Below are 22,438 nucleotides of genomic sequence, written 5' to 3' on the forward strand. Positions count from 1 at the left end.
ATCATCTGGGGGCTTGTTAGAAATGAAGACTTAAACATAATCTGTGGTGTAACAAGCTCCCAGGATGAGTCATAAGCACAGTAAAGTTTGAGAAACGTTAATCTAAAATTTGGAGTTAATGAGAAAGATTTATATTAAACTAAAATCCAAACCCTTCTCTTGAAAAAATGAAGATGAAAATTCTGACTTATATTTTTGACCTGTTATTTTCCTCAATAATCAAAACCAATTTGTAATCGGTAAATTCTTCCACACCTACTTACTCATGACTTTGGGCAATTGTTAACATCTGTTAATGTTTCAATATTGCATACAGGCGTTAAAAATCAACCTCTAGTTCCTTGTTAAATATGGTTGATTGAACACATGCATTTATCTTCTCTTCTTGAAATGTCACTAAAATAACAATAAGGAATAAAAAGAAAACATCAACCCACAATGATAAAGAGAATGGAAAGGATACTATATTAAGCAAGAGATGTTAGCAGATTAATAGTTCTGTTCAGAATTTGAGAATGAAATGTTCTAGGTACATTGAAAATTAAGCAAGTGAAAAAAAAAGAAGGCAATGATTATCTGTAGGGAATCCAAAACTGTACAGGAAACAGTGTAATCATAGTCATAGTATACTATGTGGTTTAGCACTAAGAATTTATAATATGTGTATATGAGTGTTGATTTAACAAAAAGTTTCTGGTAAAATTATATTTTGAGCGAAGATTGAGAGGGAAAATGTGGAAGTATATAAGGGACCTAAATTCTCATTCTTCAAAATATTATTTCTAGTCAGTAAATTGTATCTAAGACTTTAACATTTAGTATTAGTGGTATAGGTTTGGAATGTGGTAGTACCACCAGAAACAATAGTTGAGTTAATGTTCTCTCTTTTGCTTTCTCTCAGTCCCAAATATGCCAGAATTTATGGATACTGATGCACAGTGTAGAGACTGTTGGATTAACAGTCAGAAGATCTGTGTGCTAGTCCTACTCTGCCACCAATGAACCATGTATTTTTCAATGAAAAAGGTATAATGTTCCATGATTCTTATACCATTTTATCATCCAAGTTCTATACTATGTGTCATAGATTTTTTCCTCTGTTGCAAGTAGAGTAGATAAGAAGAGACAATTTCTAGTAGCTCCCTCAGTGATATTAAATTTTGCTTTGCTTTGTCACTCAGCCATTTACCCAAGTGGCTTTAAAATTACCCTTTCACGGGAAGAATAGACAATTTTTCTTCTCAAGCAGCCGAATAGTCTTAATAACTTGGAGAACAGCATGGAATTATCATTAGCATGAATGAGGAGCAATAGTTCCTTTAGTTTAGGCAGATGGAAATATTTTCAGTTCTCACACCCTATGACATTTGTGAGAGTTCAGATATTTCCCAAATTGCAAAATGCAACCTGACCAAAATGCCTTGGCCCTGTTAACTTATTTCACCCCTGCCCAATTATATTTTTTAGCTTTCTCATCATTTGTGTTCCAAGCTTTTGTTTATTCAACAGCAAATCTATAATATTAAGTGAAGTCTAGTATTCTTGAAAGGCACACAGCTATGACTTTGAATTTTGTTTAGATTTTAGAACCCTGTAGATTGAATGTGCAAGCAGAAGACATCTAGTATTGACTCACCTGGGCTCAGGAATATGTGTTCCTTTCTAAAAGGTTCATATTAGCCAGGTCATTGACACTTCGTGTCATATCTGCCTTTACCAGCCAATTTTCTAAAGGGCACTATTGAGCAGGTGATAACAGAGACAAGGCAGTATTTAATGAGGGCAAATAAGCTAACACTTCAAGTGGACAGAGGGCTTTGACCTCTCAACGCCTCCTGACTCTCTGTCTGCCTCTCTCACCCCAACTCTGCCCGTTGTCTGTTCCTTTTTTCTTACCTTGCTTTTTAGTTTCTTGTGTCTCACTTTTTCAGGATTGATGTGTTCTGTTCTTGTCTCTCCTCCTTTCTTTTCTGCTCTTTTTTTTTTGCTCTTGTTCATTTTTCTTGGAGAAAATAACAAACTAGGAAATTGAACTATAATGGTAACTGGGAAATTGAACTGTAATGGTAACTGGGGTTTAGTAGATGAGACAATAGAAAGCTAGAAGGTAGCTGTAGAAATAAAATTAGAGTTTCAGTTTTCGAAGTAGCAATGCCAACAGCATAAGGCAATCTTGTCAGAGAAAGAATATCCTAGTTTTTCCTTTTGCTGGGGAATTGTGAGGTGAACCACATTTGTAGCAGGTGAAATACATCTTAATAGGCATTCTCTTTTCCTAGCTTAAAATAGGATTTTTTAATTCAGAGGAAAATGTACTTTTTTCTGTTTTAGAAAATGAAGATTTTTTTCCAGTTTTTATAAAGAGAACAGGCACTATTTTATGTGTCTTCTGTTACAAAAACAACTTTTTAGATAGGGGAGATGGTTATCTTGCATATCAGGGCCAGTTTAATTACTGTTATCTGGAATTTTCACAAAATATATCTGGAAGCTACTTAATTGCTGTAGCATTTCTTACTCTCTTTCCTCCTGTGTAGTTTTCCCATCATAGATAATTCTCTAAACTCTTGCAGGGCAAGTACATATCTGGTTCATCCTTGTATATCCTGCAGCTTCTAACATTTTAATTTCATAGTAAATACCAATGAATAAAGAAATATCAACCTAGCCTAGTCTCTGGCCATTGTTACGGTTTATTACCTGTTCATAGAATCATTTAGGCTTTTTGCCTCTGGGTAGTAGTGCTGCTGAGGTTCCCAGAGCACTAAAATTGTGTCTTAATTTAGCCTTTTATTAGCTCAGTTCCAAAAAATTTTCTTCAATGTACAATGTATATAGGGCAAAGATAAAAATTCCAGATTTATCCCTTCTGTTCATGAAATACTTGACATCAAGTGCACATCATATTCATTTGTTTGCTGTTTTTTTCCACAATAGCCAAACAATTTTAAATAAAGGTTTCAATGGAGATAAATTTTTAAAACCATGTTAACTGAAACATTTTTAGCAGTATAGTATGTTCTGATATATTTGTGGCATTTGAATGCATCCTAATTTTCAAGATTTTTCCTTCCTAGAATATAGATGCAGGCAGTTCTCTTTTGCCTTAAAGGGTTTTACAAGTAAGTTATCTCTTATCTCTAACCTTTTTCTAGCTATGTTCCACTTTTCCTTCAGGATTATTTTAATTTATTGCAAGTCATTTTGCAGGGTTTTCCATCTGTAAGTTACACCTCACTTGGAACAAGTGATATCATTTGTTTGTTTATGGATGGCTATTAAAATTTAAGATAGGTTAGCAGTTACATAAGAAACAATGAATTATATTGCCCATGTAATAAAAAGTAGCTACCACAACTAAACAGGGAGGCACACTATTTCCCTCTTGCTTTGGTCCTCTGGCCCCACGAGTTAATGTAGGGCACGAAGTATCAGAGAATCCCATCTGTATTCCAACTGTATTTCGAAGTGAGATTTTTAAAAGTATAATTTCTTAATTCATTCATATTACAGTTCTTACAAAACATAAACACTGACTTCTGGTCTTTGGTAAAGCTGTTGAAATGCCTCTTGGTCTTAAGAAACTGAACTGCTTTTGACTCCGTGCTTTTATTATTCAGAGCATTGTGGTGGTAATTTAATATCTTCACTCCTCAAATTATTTTTTTTCGTGTCATTTGTCTGCTTCTGGCTTATCAAGCTTGATTACATTTGCCTTTTCTTACTTTGAGCAATGTGGTCTGAAAGTGTGAAATAGAAAAAAATTGATCTTCCTAAGTATAGAAAGGAATATGCCAGTGTTTTGTATAAGTTTTGTTTTGCCTGATGGAAAACTGTAGTTCTGGCTTAACGTCTTTTTTCGCTGTGATTAGGGAATGGGGTGAAATGGATCATCAGCAATGAAATAAACACTGATTTAAAAAATTCCTTCAAACAGAAAAAAAATTTTTGTAAGGCATCTAAATGGCTCTTTCAGCATGATAATTAGTATAAATTGAACACAGAATGAATCCTTCTTGAAAATTAATTTTACTTTATTTTGGTTTGCATTTTTGTTATACTGTTGTAAATGCTGTCAAAGAACTGAGATGGAGGGAGTTTAACACTGTTCCATCCGTTCCCTGTTGCCATTTGAAGTTGAACTGAGCTGCTGTGTATCTTTGTAACTTTCCAATTTTTGAGAACATATAGTTGACATCCTAGATTTATCCATTTCTATCTGCTTGTAGTGGGTTGAATTGTGTCCCTAGAAAAGACATATTCAAGTCCTAACCCCAGTACCTGTGAATATGACCTTATTTTGAAATAAGGTCTCTGCAGACATAATCAACTTAGTCCAATGACTAGTTCCTTTATAAGAGAAAGTGGGAGATTTGGGTATAGACACAAGGGAGAAGGCTGTATGGTACTTTCTTATGGCAGCCCTAGGAAATGACTACACTCCTCCTTTCCTTAAATGGAACTCAAGAAAACATTCCCAGCTGACAGCCAGGGAATCTACCATTCAGTGTACGTTCTTATTTAGAAATCTATAAAAAGTTTATCTGATAGTCTCCTGATTTAATTATTTTAAGATTTTTTTCCTGTCCTTTGAGAGGTTTTTAGTGTAGTATCACCAGACAGATGCATTTTAGAAATATTAACTATATTCCTGTAGACTGTTCTCTAACCTATGTAAAAATTACAAACTTTGGAGTCATGTAGATTTGGGTTTTAATCCCAGCCCTTCTTTGGGCAAGTTGTTCAACTCTTCTAAGCCTCAGTATGCATGTTACATGCTCTTCCTTCCTCTTCCCCTTCACAAAGCACCTCTTCAGTAGCTGCTGTTGCCATCTTTTCCTCTCTTCTACTTTCCCTTATTATGTTGGAATGAAAAAAAAATAATATTAAGCTTTGAACTAATAACTACAAAAAGAGAAACTAAATGGCAATTCCACAGATATTTCTTGACTTGTGGTTTATTCCTGACCATGGGTACTGGTAGGTGTTTAATGTTTTTCAAATTGCAGGTTATGACTAATTGGTAGTTAATAAAATCAATTAACAGATCATATCAACATTTTTTCAAAAAAAAGAACTAGAATAGAATAGAAAATATACTGAGTTTGAATTGCACAGTTAGAATCTTTTTTGTGAAACTTAATTTTTGTTTATGTGTGTGTCACAATGTATTATATTTACTTTAATGTGGAGCACAGTTAAAAACAAGTTTAGAAGCCAATAGCTAAACAAAAACAAGCTTTAGTTATTCTCATCTATACTTCTCTCCTCAGCATCCTGTTAACTCATGATGGGATTAGACTACTGTTAGTAAGTTAAGCAATGGAATAACCTTGATGTATGGGAATACCTTTCATTAGTTTTCCTTTTGGGATTGTCTTTCTTTTGTTGACTGAAAGCCTTGTAGTTCTATCAATTTCTCTAATGACCATAGCATCATGGAGGTGTAATCGCTCTGTTTCTGTTTTCCAGTTCTTAGTTTGTGTCAGGCTTTATTTCCAAAAGTATGCTATCAATGAAATACTATTTCTAACTATAGAGATTCTTAATTTTCTGCTCTTGTGATAATTGCTGATGCTAATTAAGTTATCATAATACCCACCCCTACTACCTGCTGAGTGACTTTTATCTAAGAGGTCATATCAGTTCATATGAGAAATTCCAAGGTTTATAGTAGGTGTTAGCAAACTAACAACCTGTCAATTTGCTTTTACATGGAGACCAAATCCCTCTTACCCATAAAAACTTACTAGCGAAATCTTGGTAAGTCACTTAAACTTTCTCAACCTAAATTTTCTCACCTGTCATATAAAATATGGCTACTGATAGAACCTTCCTCATGGGGGTTAAATTAGGTTATATGTCTGCTAGGGCTTAGCGTTTACTAAGTGCTGGTGATGCTGGTCTTGGTGATGTTGCTAACCACAAGATTTGGCCTCAAGTATGAAGACCCTCATCTGCTTAGAGGTGGCTCTGCTTTCGATTGAAAACAGTGCAGGAATTTTGTTAACATTGCTCCCCAACCAAATAGAGAGCTTAGCACACCTACAGGGTGGCATTCTGTTTGCGGTACTGTATTTTAAGAGAGACTTTGATGACTTGGATCATCTTCAGAGAAGAGTGACCTGAATAGCTTTAAGGACATGGACTTCTTCAGTGTGGAGCAAAGAACATATAGGGACATGATAGCATGATCGACTTGCAGGGCTGCCCTGTAGTACATACATTAAATTCATTCCTCTTTTGCTCCCTAAAATAAAACTAGTGAAAAATAGAAAGAAGCAAATTCTCAGCTGAACGTGAGAGTGAAAATCTTTTTACTCCTAAAGCTTTGCAAAAATGTAATAGGCTGATACATAAAGGACTGATGTACAATACTAGAGGATGGTAATATCTGCCAATCATGTCATTGGGAGCTTTGGGGCTGGGTGAGGAAATGATGGGGTGAGCAGTGAAATCTTTCATCCTGAGATTGGAGGTCTTTCATGCCAATTTTACAGTCTGGGCACCTCTAGTCTGTACTAAGAGTGAAGGTAGTAGAGTCAGATAATATAAACTTTGTGGAAGACAGAATGACAGGCTTTGTAAGAGGGAGACAGGAAGAATGTGGGGCTCTCTTTTCTGTATTTTCTTGATTTTGTATAATAATCACATGTTACTTTAGTAGTAAAATATATTAAGGCAAAATAATATAAAATTATGTACTTTAAAATATATTTTAAAGGAATAATGTGACATCATTATTTTAAGCTTGGAATTTCAAGTCAAGGAGATCTTTAGGAGAGGTTTAATATAAAAACTCATTTCTGAAACCAGATTATTTAAAGATCATAGGATTGGCTTTTCCCACTATAGCAAAAATCTTTATTGATAAGCCCATTGCCACTGTGAAAGCATGCACAGGTGTTTGACAGTGCTCACTTTGGAGCAGGGGAAAGATTCAATGGGTTTGCAAATTTGATGATAATTTTATTTGATATTTCCATTGCCAGGACCAATAATTCATCAAAGTAGGTTAGCATGATTTTTCTGAAATCACAGAGTAGCTACGGAGGATATATTCAAATGTCAGACATATGTAAAAATGTCTTATATCTTAGAAAGTACTTGACAAATGTGTAATCAAAGCTTTATGACATTTAAGATTGTAACTTTAGTTCGACATCTAGGACTACTGATTTCATAGACCTAGTATTTTATATATTCTGGCTTCAGTGAACCTAAAACATGACTTGTTTTTTCCAGAATGAGATGAGAGTTTGTGCTAAGCCACATACATGTTCTTACCTGGTGTGAGTAGTCACACTGAAAAACAGTTGACCTGAGTACTGCAGCCTAGCGCTGGGGCAGAGTTACTCGTATCAATAAAACAATCACTCTGTTGTTACGTTTACTTAGTATCATTTTATCTAAAGGCTTCTCTATTATTCATACCAGAGTGAAATGGAACAGACACACTTTCCATGGTGAATTGTAGTCCTCTACAAAATTAGGAGCTCACTTCAGAGTGTTGTAGGAGTCTTTCTGGGCATACCAAGACCCCGGCATTTAAAATATCATGAGAAGGTGGATGTGCTTTCAACCCCCCCTTGGTTTCAGGTAAAAACCTCCAACAGACCTTTCAAACAAAAGATTTTGAAGGATTGAAAAGTAACTAATTTAATAGTCTTTGTATCACAGTTTCCCAAAACCTTTTTGAGAAAATTTAATAGCGAAAGTATTTCCGAATTTTTATGCTAATGCTTATCTTTTCTGTTAAGTTTATTATGTCTATTATGTTTATGTCTATTAATGCTTATCTCCTCTATTAATTTTTAAGTACATCTTCAAAATTAAACTTTAAATTATTGACATAATTTACATCTTTAGTAATCTATATTAGACTTGTGTTAGACAATCTTAATAAAATTTTCTTCTTAAGAGAGCTCAGTGTTGAGAAACCATAAAAAATGTAGAATGAGTGTCCTATTCATGTGGGTGAGTACTTCTACCTATTCTACTCTTTCTTATTTTAAGTTATTTTGAATTCAGGGTCTCAACTGGAAACATAAGAGAGCAATTTTTTTTCTATTATCTGAGGAAAGTGATATCTATGAGATCCAGTTAGAACTATGTCTGGTATGGTAGAAAACATAATGCAAGGAAATGAGACACAGTATTTGTTCCTGGTGTTCCTAAATCTGTTTTTATACTTATTAAACTCTATATAACATATGTGTGAAATTTCTGAAAGAGAAATACAATTATCAGTGGAAATAGAACTAGATCGGTCTTAAATTCAAACACATAGACCCTAATTTTACATTACATGGGTTTTAATGTACAAAACTGGCCAGAATACCTAAGGTCTCTTTCATTTATTTTCCCTTTGGGGAAAGAGTGGAGAGCTGGAGTAACATTTTGACCCTCTGTTAATTTCATGGGAGGTGTATTTTTTTAATATCTGAAAATAGGATATCTTACATATAATGGACCATACTTACTCTGAACATGAATGGTTTGTGTCTGAGTGTATGCTTATGAGGGTCTTGAGAGTCTCTCTGTGTGTGTGATGTGGTTTCAGATTAGGGGAGACCTGAGGAGTAGTGTACAGAGTGTGCCTGTGTCTATTTCCTTTTCTCTTTTATTTCCCACTTCTTCTCATATTCCCAACTATGGAGGACTAGGGATTGGATGAGAAACTGGGGCTTGGTTATAGAGGGAGACAGGCGTGAAATATGGAAAACTAATATTTGTAGCCTTATAAATTAGTCCTGGTGTTTTAAATTTGGCCTAGTCGTTTTCCCTGGGACATTAGTTTCCACCACGTTTAGCACCAAGTAAAGTTTGATTTTTTTACCCATATCTTCATTTATCTTTTGAAGCCAGCTCTGGCTTTTTCCTTCTTCAGAACTTTCTCCCAGTTACTCAGCATGCTGTTGCTATTCAAATTCTTCAGCTTGTTGTCATCTTCACACTGTCCCTAGCCTGCTCCCAACATTTCTCAGCTTTTTAATTGGGAGATTGTGTAAAGGCAGTCTTAGTTGTTAGAACCCTTTCTGGGCTCCTTTATAATAACCTGTACCCCAGCATATGTGTAAGCTATCCCCATTCCTATCATATTTCTATTAACTTATATTGCAATTACCAGATTCATTTGTTGGTATCTACCTGTAGACTAAGTTTTATGATGTCAGGGAATTTGTCTATCACAGTCAATGTTGCATCTCTAGCAGCTAATACCATGTCTGGCACATAGTAGATCCTCAATAAATGAAGAGCACATGGGAAAAAATCATGTATGAATGAAAACATGGGCCACTCCTTGCTTCTCTGTTTAGAAAATTTACTACTATTATTTTCCAAATAATAGTAGCAAAAGAGTTCTGCCATATCAATGATTCATTAAAAAAAAAAAATCAAGGTGGGGTGGTATCTTTGGAATGAGAACAGGGTTCAGCATAGTGACTATGAAATATTAGCAAGCAAAAATTAGTACTCATTAAATACTGAGATACTTCTCTACACATAAAATCTGCATGCCAATTTAATTTCATGGAAGCTACTAATCTGTGGAAATGTTTGCTTGTTTTAATGAATCACCTTGTTTCTTCTACTGGGACATAGAGACAATCAACTTCCTATATGGGCATTGGAGGTTTTAATCTCAGGGATAAGTTCGATGGTGTCAAGTTTTTATATAATATTTTTTGCTGCCCCATTTATGAACAAATAATCCATGTTATCTATCCTATACTAATTAGTTTTGTTCTTCTAGAACAAATTCATTTGTTAGAACTCCTCAGAATCAATTCATAAACTCCAATTCATAACTTAGAACTCCTCAGAACCCGTTTGTAATAGACTACAAGTCGTCCAACAGACTAAACTCTATCAGAGTGCACTGACTTATGACCCTCTAAGCTGTTAGTGTTTATGGCACCAATACATGCAAGGATGGGGATGTTGGCAGAAAGTTGAAGGGAAAAATTTTTCCCCTCAGTCCTTACTCTTTATGCACCTCCTTCTAAGGTCAGAATTATCATGTATGACAAATATAAGCTAGAGTCAGAAAACAAGTAAAACAGGTAATTGACTATCCTTTACTCTTCTGTAATGGGACAGAAAAACAGGAGAGCATTATGCATGGGGACTGTGAAATGGATGCATGGGAATAAGTACAGAAGAGTCTTTCGTAAGTCTCTAGAAGCACCTTGCAGCCAGTGAGTACTTCATGAATATGCTTATTTTAAAAGTTCAATTTATAATATATGCAGGTTTTTGGAGGTTGTTTTGTTTTGTGTGTGTGTGTGTGTGTGTTTTGTTTTGTTTTGTTTTGGGTTTTTTTGCTAAACCAGTGCTCACAGTTGTGCCTTTGGCAAGTAATAACTGAAGGTTGGCAAACTGGAGCCCATTACCCCAATCCCTCATGCAGAACCGACATAGGAATATTATAAGTGAACATGTTGATGGAGATAGTTAGAAGACAATAGCACAATTAATGAATCTGGTATACTATTGATGGAGTGTTCCCTCCTCAAAATACCACCTATTAGTTATTTTTTGTATGGCATGCCAGAAAAGCACCTGGGTATTATTATTTTTCATAATATTGTACCTTTTGGTTTTTCTGCTCTATGATATTATCATCTTGGGAAAGAAAATTACTTCTCTGAGACTGATGTATAAAATGAGAGTGTTAACACTGAGCCCACAAGGATTTCATGAAAATTGAATTAATATAAGTGTGTGTGTGTGTGTGTGTGTGTGTGTCGCACGCATGTGAGAGACAGACGTGCATATAGAGAAACAGAGACCAGGAGGGTGAACAAGCATATTCCTCAGTATGCCTGACACATAGTAAGATGGTAAATATTCATTTTTCCCACACCCCTTCTCCTTTAGATCTGGAGTGGATTTCTTACGACCATAGCAAATTTTTAGTCTGGCACATATTCAGCATTCAGTAAGTGTTTGTTTCCTTCCTTTCTAGTTTTTATCTTGTTACTCAAGGAAATATGAATGTATATTTATTCAAATATGATAATGTTGATAATATATTTATTAATTGCTATGCATTATATGTGCCAAGAAAATCTCTCAAGCATCACATTGTGACTTCAAGCCTGAGCCTGGACTGAGACGCACGTAACCCATTGGTGGGAAGAACCTAACTCCCCTTATCTAACACGGGTGTTTTTGATGTAGCTCGTTTTTTCAATGCAGTCTATTAAATCTATATGAATATATGTAGATAAGGATTTTGATAGAAAAAAGAAATAAATGTTTTATTTCCTTCTATTTTTTATACCTTTTCTCTATTGAAGGATTCTTATTTTTACACTCAAGGGTTTGAATTGGGTAGTTAGAATCACATAGTTATATAAATTCATGCATTTTGTATGTAAATGTGTTTTTAAACTCTAATAAACAATTTAATGTGAAAATCATATATTGGAATGTTGGTTTGTTGATTGACTAGGAAACAGCGATGGGAATCCCGGAAGCCTTAAAGTTATTTTGGGGACATGATTTTTTTGTTCTTTATTGACTACATGACTCCTCTCTGTAATCATTATTAAAGGGATGTTTACCAGAGGTATCTGTCTTTAATCCCAGTTTTGATAGTGAATTTCAGTCTTATATAGTATTCTTTTGAAGAACTCTTTCAGTGTGTTTGATCATATTCCTGTAGTAATAACACCTCTGATGGTTTAAGAACTGTTTGTCTTTACCAACCTTGAATTTGGTACCTCAACTGACAGGAAAGTTATTTTATTACACTCTGATTCTTTCAGTGCTAGGATTAGGATGGTCAATTTATGTCCTAAGTTTACTCCATTGTTTGTTGCAGAGGCTGATAAACATTATAAATGGATATCACAATTGGATTTTGAATCAATGACTTGACACCGAATCATATATTTTAATGAGAAGCTGGATTTTCCTTACAATGGTCACATAATGGTATTAGTTTCTTGAAGATATATTAGAGTTAGAAAAGATAAAGACACAAAGCACTGTGAGGTCTTCAAATGCCATTATAGTTCACTCTTCTGAAAGACTTGCCAAGGTTAACCACAATTCTTTTGGCTATGCTTTGTTACTCTGGACCACACTACAATAATTTTGAAATCATATGTGATAAATTTGCTCTGAATTTATTACTTATTTAAATACCTCACTTTGCTTTTAAGAGAAAACTGTATCGAAGTATCTGTTATATACATGACCCCTTACTTGGTATTGACTATATGGCTTTATTCAAAGGTAAGCTAAGAGCCCTCTGCTATATATGTAAAGTGAACTAGAATAGGTAGATTCAAATCTCTATGGGCTTGTCTATTTTCAGTAGGAATAAAAAGGAATTGTGTTCTATTTCATGTATTTTCTCACTTGAGAATACTGAATGCTTACTAGTCAATTCAAAAGCACCTTTGTTATATCATTAATGGAATGTTTAGGCCAGATTTTGGAAAAAAAATCTATATTTTACTAGAATATTCTTCTTTAAAGCTTGTATTTTAATAATTTTACTTGGAATTGGATATTTGTGGCTATTAAAATTAACTCAGATTTTGCCATTTTATTCCTGTGTACAAATAGTGTTTTTATTTTCCCCTTGCTTCAGAGAAATAATATAAACCAAATTGGTGGTCACCCCTAACAATAAAGTCCTCACTTTTCAAATTAACACACGAAAGTAGCCACTACTGTGTTGAAACTGGAGTCAGTTTCTTTCATTTTCCAGAACTCCATGACAGGCATGGCTTTTTCATTCCAGTACAATACTGCCATGCTCCCAAGCAACAGCCTAGTTAGCAAGGCATTAGTCAGGGTAAAATGATATTATAAAGGTGGGGGCTATAGAACTAAGGGTGAAAATACTACCATTTGAAAGAGAAGATCATTTTAGTCTTTCTGTTTAGATTTATCCCCAAATGACCATTTGGGACGCTTGATATACTAAACATACCTGTAACAACCATATTCTTTGAAAAAACTTTTACTTATTTGTTATCATTTGTTATGGCAAGTTAGAGAAAGAGAGACAAGAGAGACAGAGATTGAATCAAAGAAAATGTAGCCATAATATAATTACTATTTATAATTCCCTGTCTCCTAGAAAGTCAGCATTGTGACGAAGCTAAAGATGTTGCTTTATGTTTACGTATACAATGAGATTTTTTTCCTGCTGTTTATGACAGCTGTGAGAACATTTTATTGGAATTTTCTCTTTCTTTAGCAAATATATGCTCTTAAACTTTAAGTTGTTTTTTTGCTTTATTGGTTACTGACCTGTCACTTCTAATTTTTCATGTAAAAGGCTAATCTATGGAATTTTTCTTCATAGTTGTTGGAAGATTTTTTTTTTTTTTTTTTAAATGGGTACTGGCACAGGAATTAGGAACCGGTGTTTTCTTTTTTTTTTTTTTTGTTAGCTACTTTATTTATTTATTTATTTTTGGCTGTGTTGGGTCTTCAGTTCGTGCGAGGGCTTTCTCTAGTTGCGGCGAGCGGGGGCCACTCTTCATCGCGGTGCGGGGACCGCTCTTCATCGCGGTGCGCGGGCCTTTTACTATCGCGGCCCCTCCCGTTGCGGGACACAGGCTCCAGACGCGCAGGCTCAGTAGTTGTGGCTCACGGGCCCAGCTGCTCTGTGGCATGTGAGATCTTCCCAGACCAGGGCTCAAACCCGTGTCCCCTGCATTAGCAGGCAGATTCTCAACCACTGCGCTACCAGGGAAGCCCTGGAAGATTTTTATAAGAGTGGATAGAGTAAGTTGGTCTTCCTCATAAAATACATAAATATTTTAGCAGTGCTAGATTACCTTCTTGAATTTGACTTACATTTCTTGGGTGATCATTCTATGTTGAAAATAGGGGAAACATAATAGTTATCCATGTTTTTGTGCCTAGAAATAATTTATGGTAAGTCGACATGCCTGTTTATTTAACCAGTCTGAGGATGGTGTTAGGCTAGTATCTATCTATCTATCTATCTATCTATCTATCTATCGTGAATAAAATCAATAATAAATTTGAATTAAGTTCCTGTATCAACATGTTGTGATAAATAAAATATTTTAGACCAAAGAAAAAAATCTGATTTTCTGAACATTACCATTCTGTGAAAGTATGGATTGAAGCTGGGTCTCCGCTAGGTAACATAGTTAACACATATTTGTGAAATCAATGATACATAACCAGAATGCAAACCAGTTGAATATAAGCCCCTTAATGGTGGGGAATTTGTCCTGTTCACTTCTATTTTTCCAGTGACTAATAGCCATACAATACATATATATTGAATATAAACAAAAGAAAATATAGTTAAATGAATAGACTAAGGAATTATAATGTTAAAATTATGCTTGCTGTTATATAGTGTTGCTTAAGAAATTTTTACCTAATTAGAATAAATTTAAGAACTGCAGTAAGTATCAACGGACTGACATATGTACCATAAATCTATTTCATTTCTTTCTAAGTAAAATGGTTACATATGACTGGCAGCATATTGTTACTTGGCTTTGCTGACAATTGCACATTTTGCTTCACATTGTATGCATTTTTGTATTCAACTAGACATGCCTATTTATAGAAAATTTGGATTTATTTTGTAGTGTAAACTATAAAATATATAATTCTTGTAAAATTATTTTTTTCTAAAAAAATGTTTTCCTTCATGCAATGTGAGGGGATCATGTGGCATTCATAGAGATATAAACTTTAGAATTTTATTTATTATAGGCAGAGTTTGCCTTTGTATCCATTTGGTATCACCAAATTGTAAGTTACATGCTTTGAGTACTTTAACCAGTGCTTAGTTAACTTTATGTGAGGTTTAGGAGGTAATGTAGGGAGTATGAAATGCCATTCTGTTGTTGAAGCAAATGTCTTTTTTTCTTTTTCTCACTGGCAATTTAGATTAAAATTTGAGCAAGTAAATAGGATCATGATTTGCTTTGAGCATCTGTATTTATTCAGCTGTAACAAAAATACTTCATTTTAGTGCTCACTGTTAGGTATCTATTCAGAGTACTTATTTACTGCAATTTCTCTAAGAAAAATGTAGCTTGAAATGGATTCTCAGCTTTACCATGTTTGGTATAGTTCTTCATGAAGATAGAAACATACAAGAAACCTGAGCAAGTTCTTGCTGACCTATACAATATCTGTATCCTAATAGGTCATATTTCAGCTCCTCTATTTTTGATAAATAGCCTGGCTCTTTTAAAAAGCTCTGTCCGTGGTGCTGAAACCTCTTGTGAAGTATGAGCATGTCTTATTGATAAATTCTAATGTCAGCCTCTCTGTGATAGTGATTCATCAGGTTGTAAAATTTGTGTTTGGGAAACACATTTAATTAGCAAGTTTCATATTTTGGTTGTGTTAAAATTAACACAGTTGTCCTTTCGTTTTAAAGAGTTCATAACAATTACTTTCCAACATTGTCAAATACAGCTAATACTTAATTAGAAACTGTTAGTGCTATCACAAAAGCAAATGTCTAGTATTAACAAATAAATTGATATGATTTCAGTGGTAGAAATGTTTACAGGCCAGTGACATGTTGATGATGTGCAGAAAGCTACGGTAAGAAAACTTAAACACTTGATTATGAACAGATTAAGTAGCAGTTAACATGGAAGACTTGTAGCTTTGTAGAGATAAGCAATTTGCCTATAAAAAGTAAGGCTTATTACCTCTGTAGATTTTTTTTTTTATTGTTTCAGGATGTTTTCTTTGTACACAAATACATTGGTTTTGTAGGACTATGGGTTTTTGTTTGTAAATATGACTAAAGCCCTAAAAGTCTTGGTTGTTCTTTCCAGGTAAAAGTCTTGTATTTTCTGTATAAGACTCTAAAATAATTAGTAATGTTATTAGCACTTCAATTCAATGATTCTCAATTTTTCTAAGCTGTGTTATTTAGGTGCCTTACAGTCATTGAAAACTGCACTTAATTTTTTTCTTTTATTCTAAGTCTCAGAAGCTTTTCATGAGCAAAACTGTCCTCTTAAATTTCTATTTAACTCTGGAACTTCTTCCACTATGAATTCAGTATATCTTAAAATAAAATTTAAAAATCCTAGTTTCAGAAAATCCTAGTCTCCTAAAATTCTAAAATCCATTGTTATCCTGGGGAAAAGAACCATCTACTTTGATCATAACTGTCTTTAAGTCAGTACCAACTAGGTTAGTTGCTATACAAGTATATAAACCTCCTTCTTTGGGGGTCATGTAGAACATGTTTTCTTGCTGTATTTGCAGCATAGAAGATTATTAGATTATTTGCTTGTTATTGCAGTGAAGCTCATTAAGTGTTTACAGTCACAGCAAGATTTGAAAATTACACCTAGATCTTAAGTCCTACTGAAATTTGGTGATATTTTCTGCAAAGCAAGCAGCCTAATGTTGAGCTACTACCAATTATTAAAATAAGACTTTCATTTCCTTAGATATTGGATTTACATTATATGAACTTAATAATTAAATCCACTCCAAAAGCTGCTTGTTAAGAAAAGAAAATCTATAAGTGAATACATAATTTCCAGGAGGATTTGTTTCTGTCAATAAAGGGTTAAGTACAATGTTATTATTGCCTTTCAATATTGATAAAGTGCCTTCTAAAATCCATTTTTGTGCATTATAAAAATGTAGTTACATCACCCAGTAAAAGTGTCTTACTCTTAGCATTCCAAATTTCATTATAGAAAAACGCTTTTTGAAAACATTGTCACTTAAATGATATCTGGTCAAATGATATTTCCCAGAAATTATTCTTTATTTAGAAACAAAAACAAGACAAAAGCAATTGATTTTAATCCAAAATGTATTTTTCCTTATAAAAGAGGTCCACATATTCACTGTGTCTACTCTACAGAATTTGTCCATTTTATTACACCACGTGTCAATTCAAGTTTATCTGGTCACTGCAAAAACTCGTGGCTAACATGTGTAATACAACACAGGAGGAGGTATTGCTCAGTTCAACTACTCTTATATACTTAAAAAAAATACAGAAATGTTTTTGTCCACTTTAACTGTAGTCCAGACATAAAAGTTACATGTTCTAAAAAATGGAATTGTTTTATTTGGTTGCCACAGTACCCTTCGAAGCCAGTTAATTAAAATGCTGAACTTGTACATATGTCCATTGGTCAGGAGCAGCATTGGTGAAGCTTAAACTTCCTTCTACAAAGTAATAGTTCTCTGCCTTTTTTTTTTTTAAAAGTACAACCACAGTTTTGAGTTTTCTTTGAAGTAGATTTAGTTAGTTGTTTTTAGGACATGTTTGTTGGCACACCTATAACAGTTGCCTTTACTTCCAATGCTGTACCTTTTTCTTTGCCTGCTTCCCAGAGGTTGATCAGAGGATAAAGCTCACTGAATGCAAAGGTGGGTTTCTGTAAGTAATTTCTCACATAGTTATGTCCACCATCACAGTTCATTTCTTGAGAGAGGCAGCTGAAAAGACATATCATACCAATAATCCCCAGAAAACCTCCAAGGTAGGCCATAAATGCTGTGGTGTTACTCTTACCATACTCTTTTCGATCAGGGTGCAAACCTTTTGTGGTGACATTTACACACTGTTTTCTGCTTTTTTGATAGATGGTGGGGATATCAATACAAATCTTATACTCAGTTGATGGGTTCAGATGAGTAAGATTATATACCTTGACATCAGATGGTATTCGAGCACTTTGGGCAGCATGGGAATTTTGAGTCTTGACAAAGGCTGTCCACTTAACACTGGATTTGAGAATTTTAGAACTTGCTTTCCAAGACACCAGAACTGAGTTGGCCTGAACATCTTTTATTTTAATATTCAAGGATCCATTGTTATCCTGGGGAAAAGAGCCATCCACTTTGATCATAATAGACTTCAAGTCAGCACCAACCAGGTTAGTTGCTATACAGGTATATAAACCCCCTTCTGTTGGGGTGATGCCACTTATATCTAGTGTGCCTTCAGAATGGACATAGAACTTGTCTGTCAGAGTATTAGGCAAGAGTTTTTTACCAGAAGGTATGATCCAGTAGATTTCAGGCTGTGGCTCTGCAGTAGCTCTGCAGTGTAAGGAAACATAGCTCCCAGTTTCTAAATCCAGATTAGAAGGAAAACTCTCGGGAGCTATAAGAGGGAGACAAATTTCCATCATTTCCCTGAAATGCACCTGCCGAACATTCTGGCCTTGGAATTCAGGTGGGTCCACGCAAAACAGTGAATCTGGCTCCATAAATCGAATGTTGGTTTTGTTCATATTAATCCAACGGATGACACAATCACACCTGATGGGATTGCTGTGTATGCTGATTTCCTTGAGGTTTGGCAGAGACTCAATGGTACTGCGGTACAGGGCACTAAGGGCATTGCTGTTAAGCATGAGTGATTCCAGCTTGGGTAGTCTGAAAAATGCATTTGGGTGAATGTAAGACAACCTTGGGTTGTTAGTAGCTTCTATTTTTCTTAAATCTGGCAGGTTATCCACAGCAAGACTGTCGATGGAAATCAGCTCAGGCATATTGTTTATCCCCAATTCTTTTAAGTGTAGCATATTGCTAAAATCACCCCTCCGTATTCTATTAATGGGATTTTTATTTAGATCCAAAAATTTGAGGTTTACCACTTTTTGAAGAGCAACATGGGGCACTTTAATAAGCCTGTTGTCATAAAAAGAGATGCTTTCTAAGTTTTCAAGTCCAACCAAGGCATTATCTGGTATTTCCGTGAGGTTTATACCAGCTATAACCAGGCTTCGAAGATTGATAAGAGGCTTAAAGTTCATGTCTTTGATTCTGATGATTGGATTTTCCCCAATCATCAGAATCTCCAGATTGGGAAGAGCCTCAAACCACTTACTGTTGATCATCTGCAATCTATTTGAATTGAGATGAAGTCGAAGAAGATTATGTAGGCCAATAAAGGCTCCGGGTGAAATTGTAGAAAGCAAGTTGTGATTAATATAGAGTTCTTGTAAGTTACTAAGTCCAGACAGACATTTTTCAGGCAGCTCAGTAAGTTTGTTTTCCTCTAGGTACACAGAAAGAAGCTGAGGCATCTTTTTTACATTAATATTGGTAACTGAAGATAAATTGTTTTGAGATAAGTCCAGGCCAGTAAGATTTACTGGCAAGTCTATGGAGTATTCAATTTTTGCAATATTGTTAGTCTGTAGGAGCAGAATCTGTGTGTCAGCAGGCAATCTGGCTGGGAAATTTGAAAGACCTAAATCATTACAATCCACTGTAGATGCTTCCATATAAATGGATCTAGGTGTAAACCAGGGCCGGATTTCACACGTACATAATTGTGGGCAATCTGCTTTTTTATCTACAGCTTGTACTAGTGTAGTGATAGCTAGGCCAAGTAGCACATGAATTTGGAGTGGCAGGTCCTTCATCTTAGCTTTCTTCTTCAGAGATTTAATGGGTCCTTAAGGATTCCAGGGTCACTGCTAGTAAGATCAGTAAGAGCTGATAGATAAGGAAAATAGTTGCTTTTGTCAAATGATGAATGCCATAGAACTGCAAAGATTTTCTTCATGGAAAAAAGTGCCAGTGCCACAATTGCATTGTCCAGAAATGTCATGCATATTGAAGAAAAGGTTCCTATCTCCTTTATGATAGAATATTGATATACTTTTTGAAGATGGAGTATGTATAGATGGTCACAGGAAATTAAGCAATTCATTTATTTAAGAGTGTAATATTCAAATCCCATGCTTGTTCAGTACTTGCAGGAATAGCAGCATGATGCTAACTATAATAAAATAAAATATAAAAGAAAAAAGAGAAAAATAATTAGTCCAAAGGGAAAAAAACACAATATCCATTAACTAATTATGATTATCTTATATATTATTATATCTTAATTATATTATTATATCTTAATATTCTTAGTTTACAGTTAATTCAGTATGTTTTGATGACTTTATCCTTGTTATGACTGTCCTTAATAGTTATTGGCCCAGACATTGGATAGGCTGGATTTTTTTTTTTTTATTGGTGTATAGTTGATTTACAATGTTGTATTAGTTTCAGGTGTGTACATCAAAGTGAATCAGTTATACATATACATATATCCACTCTTTTTTAGATTCTTTTCCCGTATAGGCCATTACAGAGTATTGAGTAGACTAGCCTGTGTTATATAGTAGGTCTTTTTTTTTTTTTTTTTTAAATTAATAGCTACTCTATTTATTTATTTGTCTGTTTGTTTTAGCTGTGTTGGGTCTTCGTTTCGTGCGAGGGCTTTCTCTAGTTGCGGCAAGCGGGGGCCACTCTTCATCGCGGTGCGGGGGCCACTCTTCATCGCGGTGTGCGGGCCTTTCACTATCGCGGCCCCTCCCGTTGCGGGGCACAGGCTCCAGACGCGCAGGCTCAGCAGTTGTGGCTCACGGGCCCAGCCGCTCCGCGTCATGTGGGATCATCGCAGACCAGGGCTCGAACCCATGTCCCCTGCATTAGCAGGCAGATTCTCAACCACTGCGCCACCAGGGAAGCCCCTATAGTAGGTCTTTATTAGTTATCTATTTTATATATAGTATATGTCAATCCCAATCTCCCAACTTATCCCTCCCCTCCTTTCCCCTCTGGTAACCATAAGTTTGTTTTCTACATCTGTGACTCTATTTCTGTTTTGTAAATAAGTTCATTTGCACCATTTTTTTAGATCCCACATATAAGCAGTATACTTGTCTTTCTCTGTCTCTCTTACTTTCCTCAGTATGACAATCTCTAGGTCCATCCATATTGCTGCAAATGGCATTATTTCGTTCTTTTTTATGGCTGCGAAAGTGGATCTTTAGAAGACTGAAGTTACATTAAACGTAAAAATTATGCTGCCAGAATTTTTCGTTGTTTTCAAATATTTGCTTGTTTATAGCCTGTAATTTTATTTATTATTTGTCGTTCTCTTTGACAATTAGTTATAGGGGGGAAAAAAAGAAAACCTTTCAGTGATGGCTTTTTTATTTTCTCTTAGAGAGGCAAAATTAAAAGTTTATAAATAAATAATACTGTTCAGTTACAATCAAATGAGTTAGCCTGTGGTTCCTCAGGTTCCCAGGAGATGGCATTTAGAAATAAAATTATAAAATGAACTAGAAATTGTGGAATTTCGCTGAATTTTTCATTTTAATTCATACTTCTCTCCATAGTTTCCTTTGTTTGTATAAAGTGACTTGAATTTTGCAGTATTTGGAAAAGGTTGTCTAACTTGCTGTAGCTGTACCTGTATATTGTCATGCTTAACTGAAATCCAGATTAATGTTAGACTGTTTTATTTTTCCCTGAAAATAACTTACATTCCATTAGTTACTAACAATGAAAAAGTAACTTTGATTACATTGCTAATACAGACACTTAGATGTACCTTCTTTTAAATGGTTACTGATGTCTTTATCATAACAATAAGCAATCTAAAACCAAGTTGCAATTTTGATATGTGCTGTATTGTAAAATACCACATTACTTTTACATGTACACTCCATCCCTTGGACTGCCGATGAGCTCTCCCCACAAGTGTGCAGGACAGCTGGAGCACGGCTGCACTGTTCATTCTGAGACTTCTTGCCTACCAGTAGTAATGGTCTGCTGAATAATCAGTCTGTGAATACTGTTCTTTTCTTTCATCTCTGCCCAATATTGACATTCATAATGGCATTGTTGAGTGACTCTAAGGTAGGTACTTCAGTGACAGAGATCAATGTATTTGGAGATATGGTCTCTACAGAGAGATAAAACACTTTCTTTTTAATTTAAAACATTCTTTGGTTTTCAGATTTGTTGGAATATTTACAGTTCAAAGTCACACCTAATTCTCCTCTTATCCTTTAAGAGATGTGATAAAACTGGATCATGAAGTTCAGATAACTCCTAAGTTATCTTGAATTAAGTGTCTTTGCTTTTTTTGTTTGTTTGTTTTGTTTTGTTACTTCACCTATTTGCTGATCAAAATTCCTTCTTTAAATACTGTTCACCTATTACTCTTAATCTGTTTTAAGTAAACTCTAAGCCCCTTGAGGAAAGAATTTAATACAACTGCTTCTTCCCTGAAGATGTTTTATAAATCCTTAACCCTCCACGATCTGGGGTCCCTCCTCTTTTTCTCTGTTTCTTGTCATTTTCTGCCATTCTTCTGCATGCAGCCTTCTCTCTGCCAGTAGAACTGTGGGTGCCTCACCCTTTTCTCTCTGCCTGGATTGCCTGTTTCTTTGTTTTACATTAATTATTGCTGTTTTATCAACCCTCAGTTCAAGCATCACCTCTCTGTGAAGCCTTCCATATAACCCCTCCCCCCAGCTGTACTTTAGCTGCCCTCTGAGGTCGTTCAGTGGCCCCAGCACACACCTCTGTCAGAATATTTAGTTGGTTCTCTGCCCCACCAGACACTCACTTCCTTGAGAGCCTGAGGCCTGCCAGCTCCTGGGCATTGTAATTAGAA

The 22,438-nt window shown here is 35.0% G+C and overlaps 2 protein-coding genes across 4 annotated transcripts in view; one reads left to right on the top strand and one right to left on the bottom strand.

Moving 5' to 3' along the window:
- The window catches only part of IMMP2L (inner mitochondrial membrane peptidase subunit 2), a 904,017-nt gene that overhangs the window by 410,050 nt on the left and 471,529 nt on the right, over window positions 1-22,438 (top strand). The gene's annotated exons all lie outside the window — the stretch shown is intronic.
- On the bottom strand, window positions 16,895-19,394 carry LRRN3 (leucine rich repeat neuronal 3). Its single transcript, XM_059932689.1, has one exon. It carries the CDS (start codon window positions 19,392-19,394, stop codon window positions 17,271-17,273), a length of 2,124 nt encoding a protein of 707 aa, XP_059788672.1. The 3' UTR covers window positions 16,895-17,270.

The sequence above is a fragment of the Balaenoptera ricei genome, chromosome 9 (assembly GCF_028023285.1).
Source record: "Balaenoptera ricei isolate mBalRic1 chromosome 9, mBalRic1.hap2, whole genome shotgun sequence".
Lineage (NCBI taxonomy): Eukaryota > Metazoa > Chordata > Mammalia > Artiodactyla > Balaenopteridae > Balaenoptera > Balaenoptera ricei.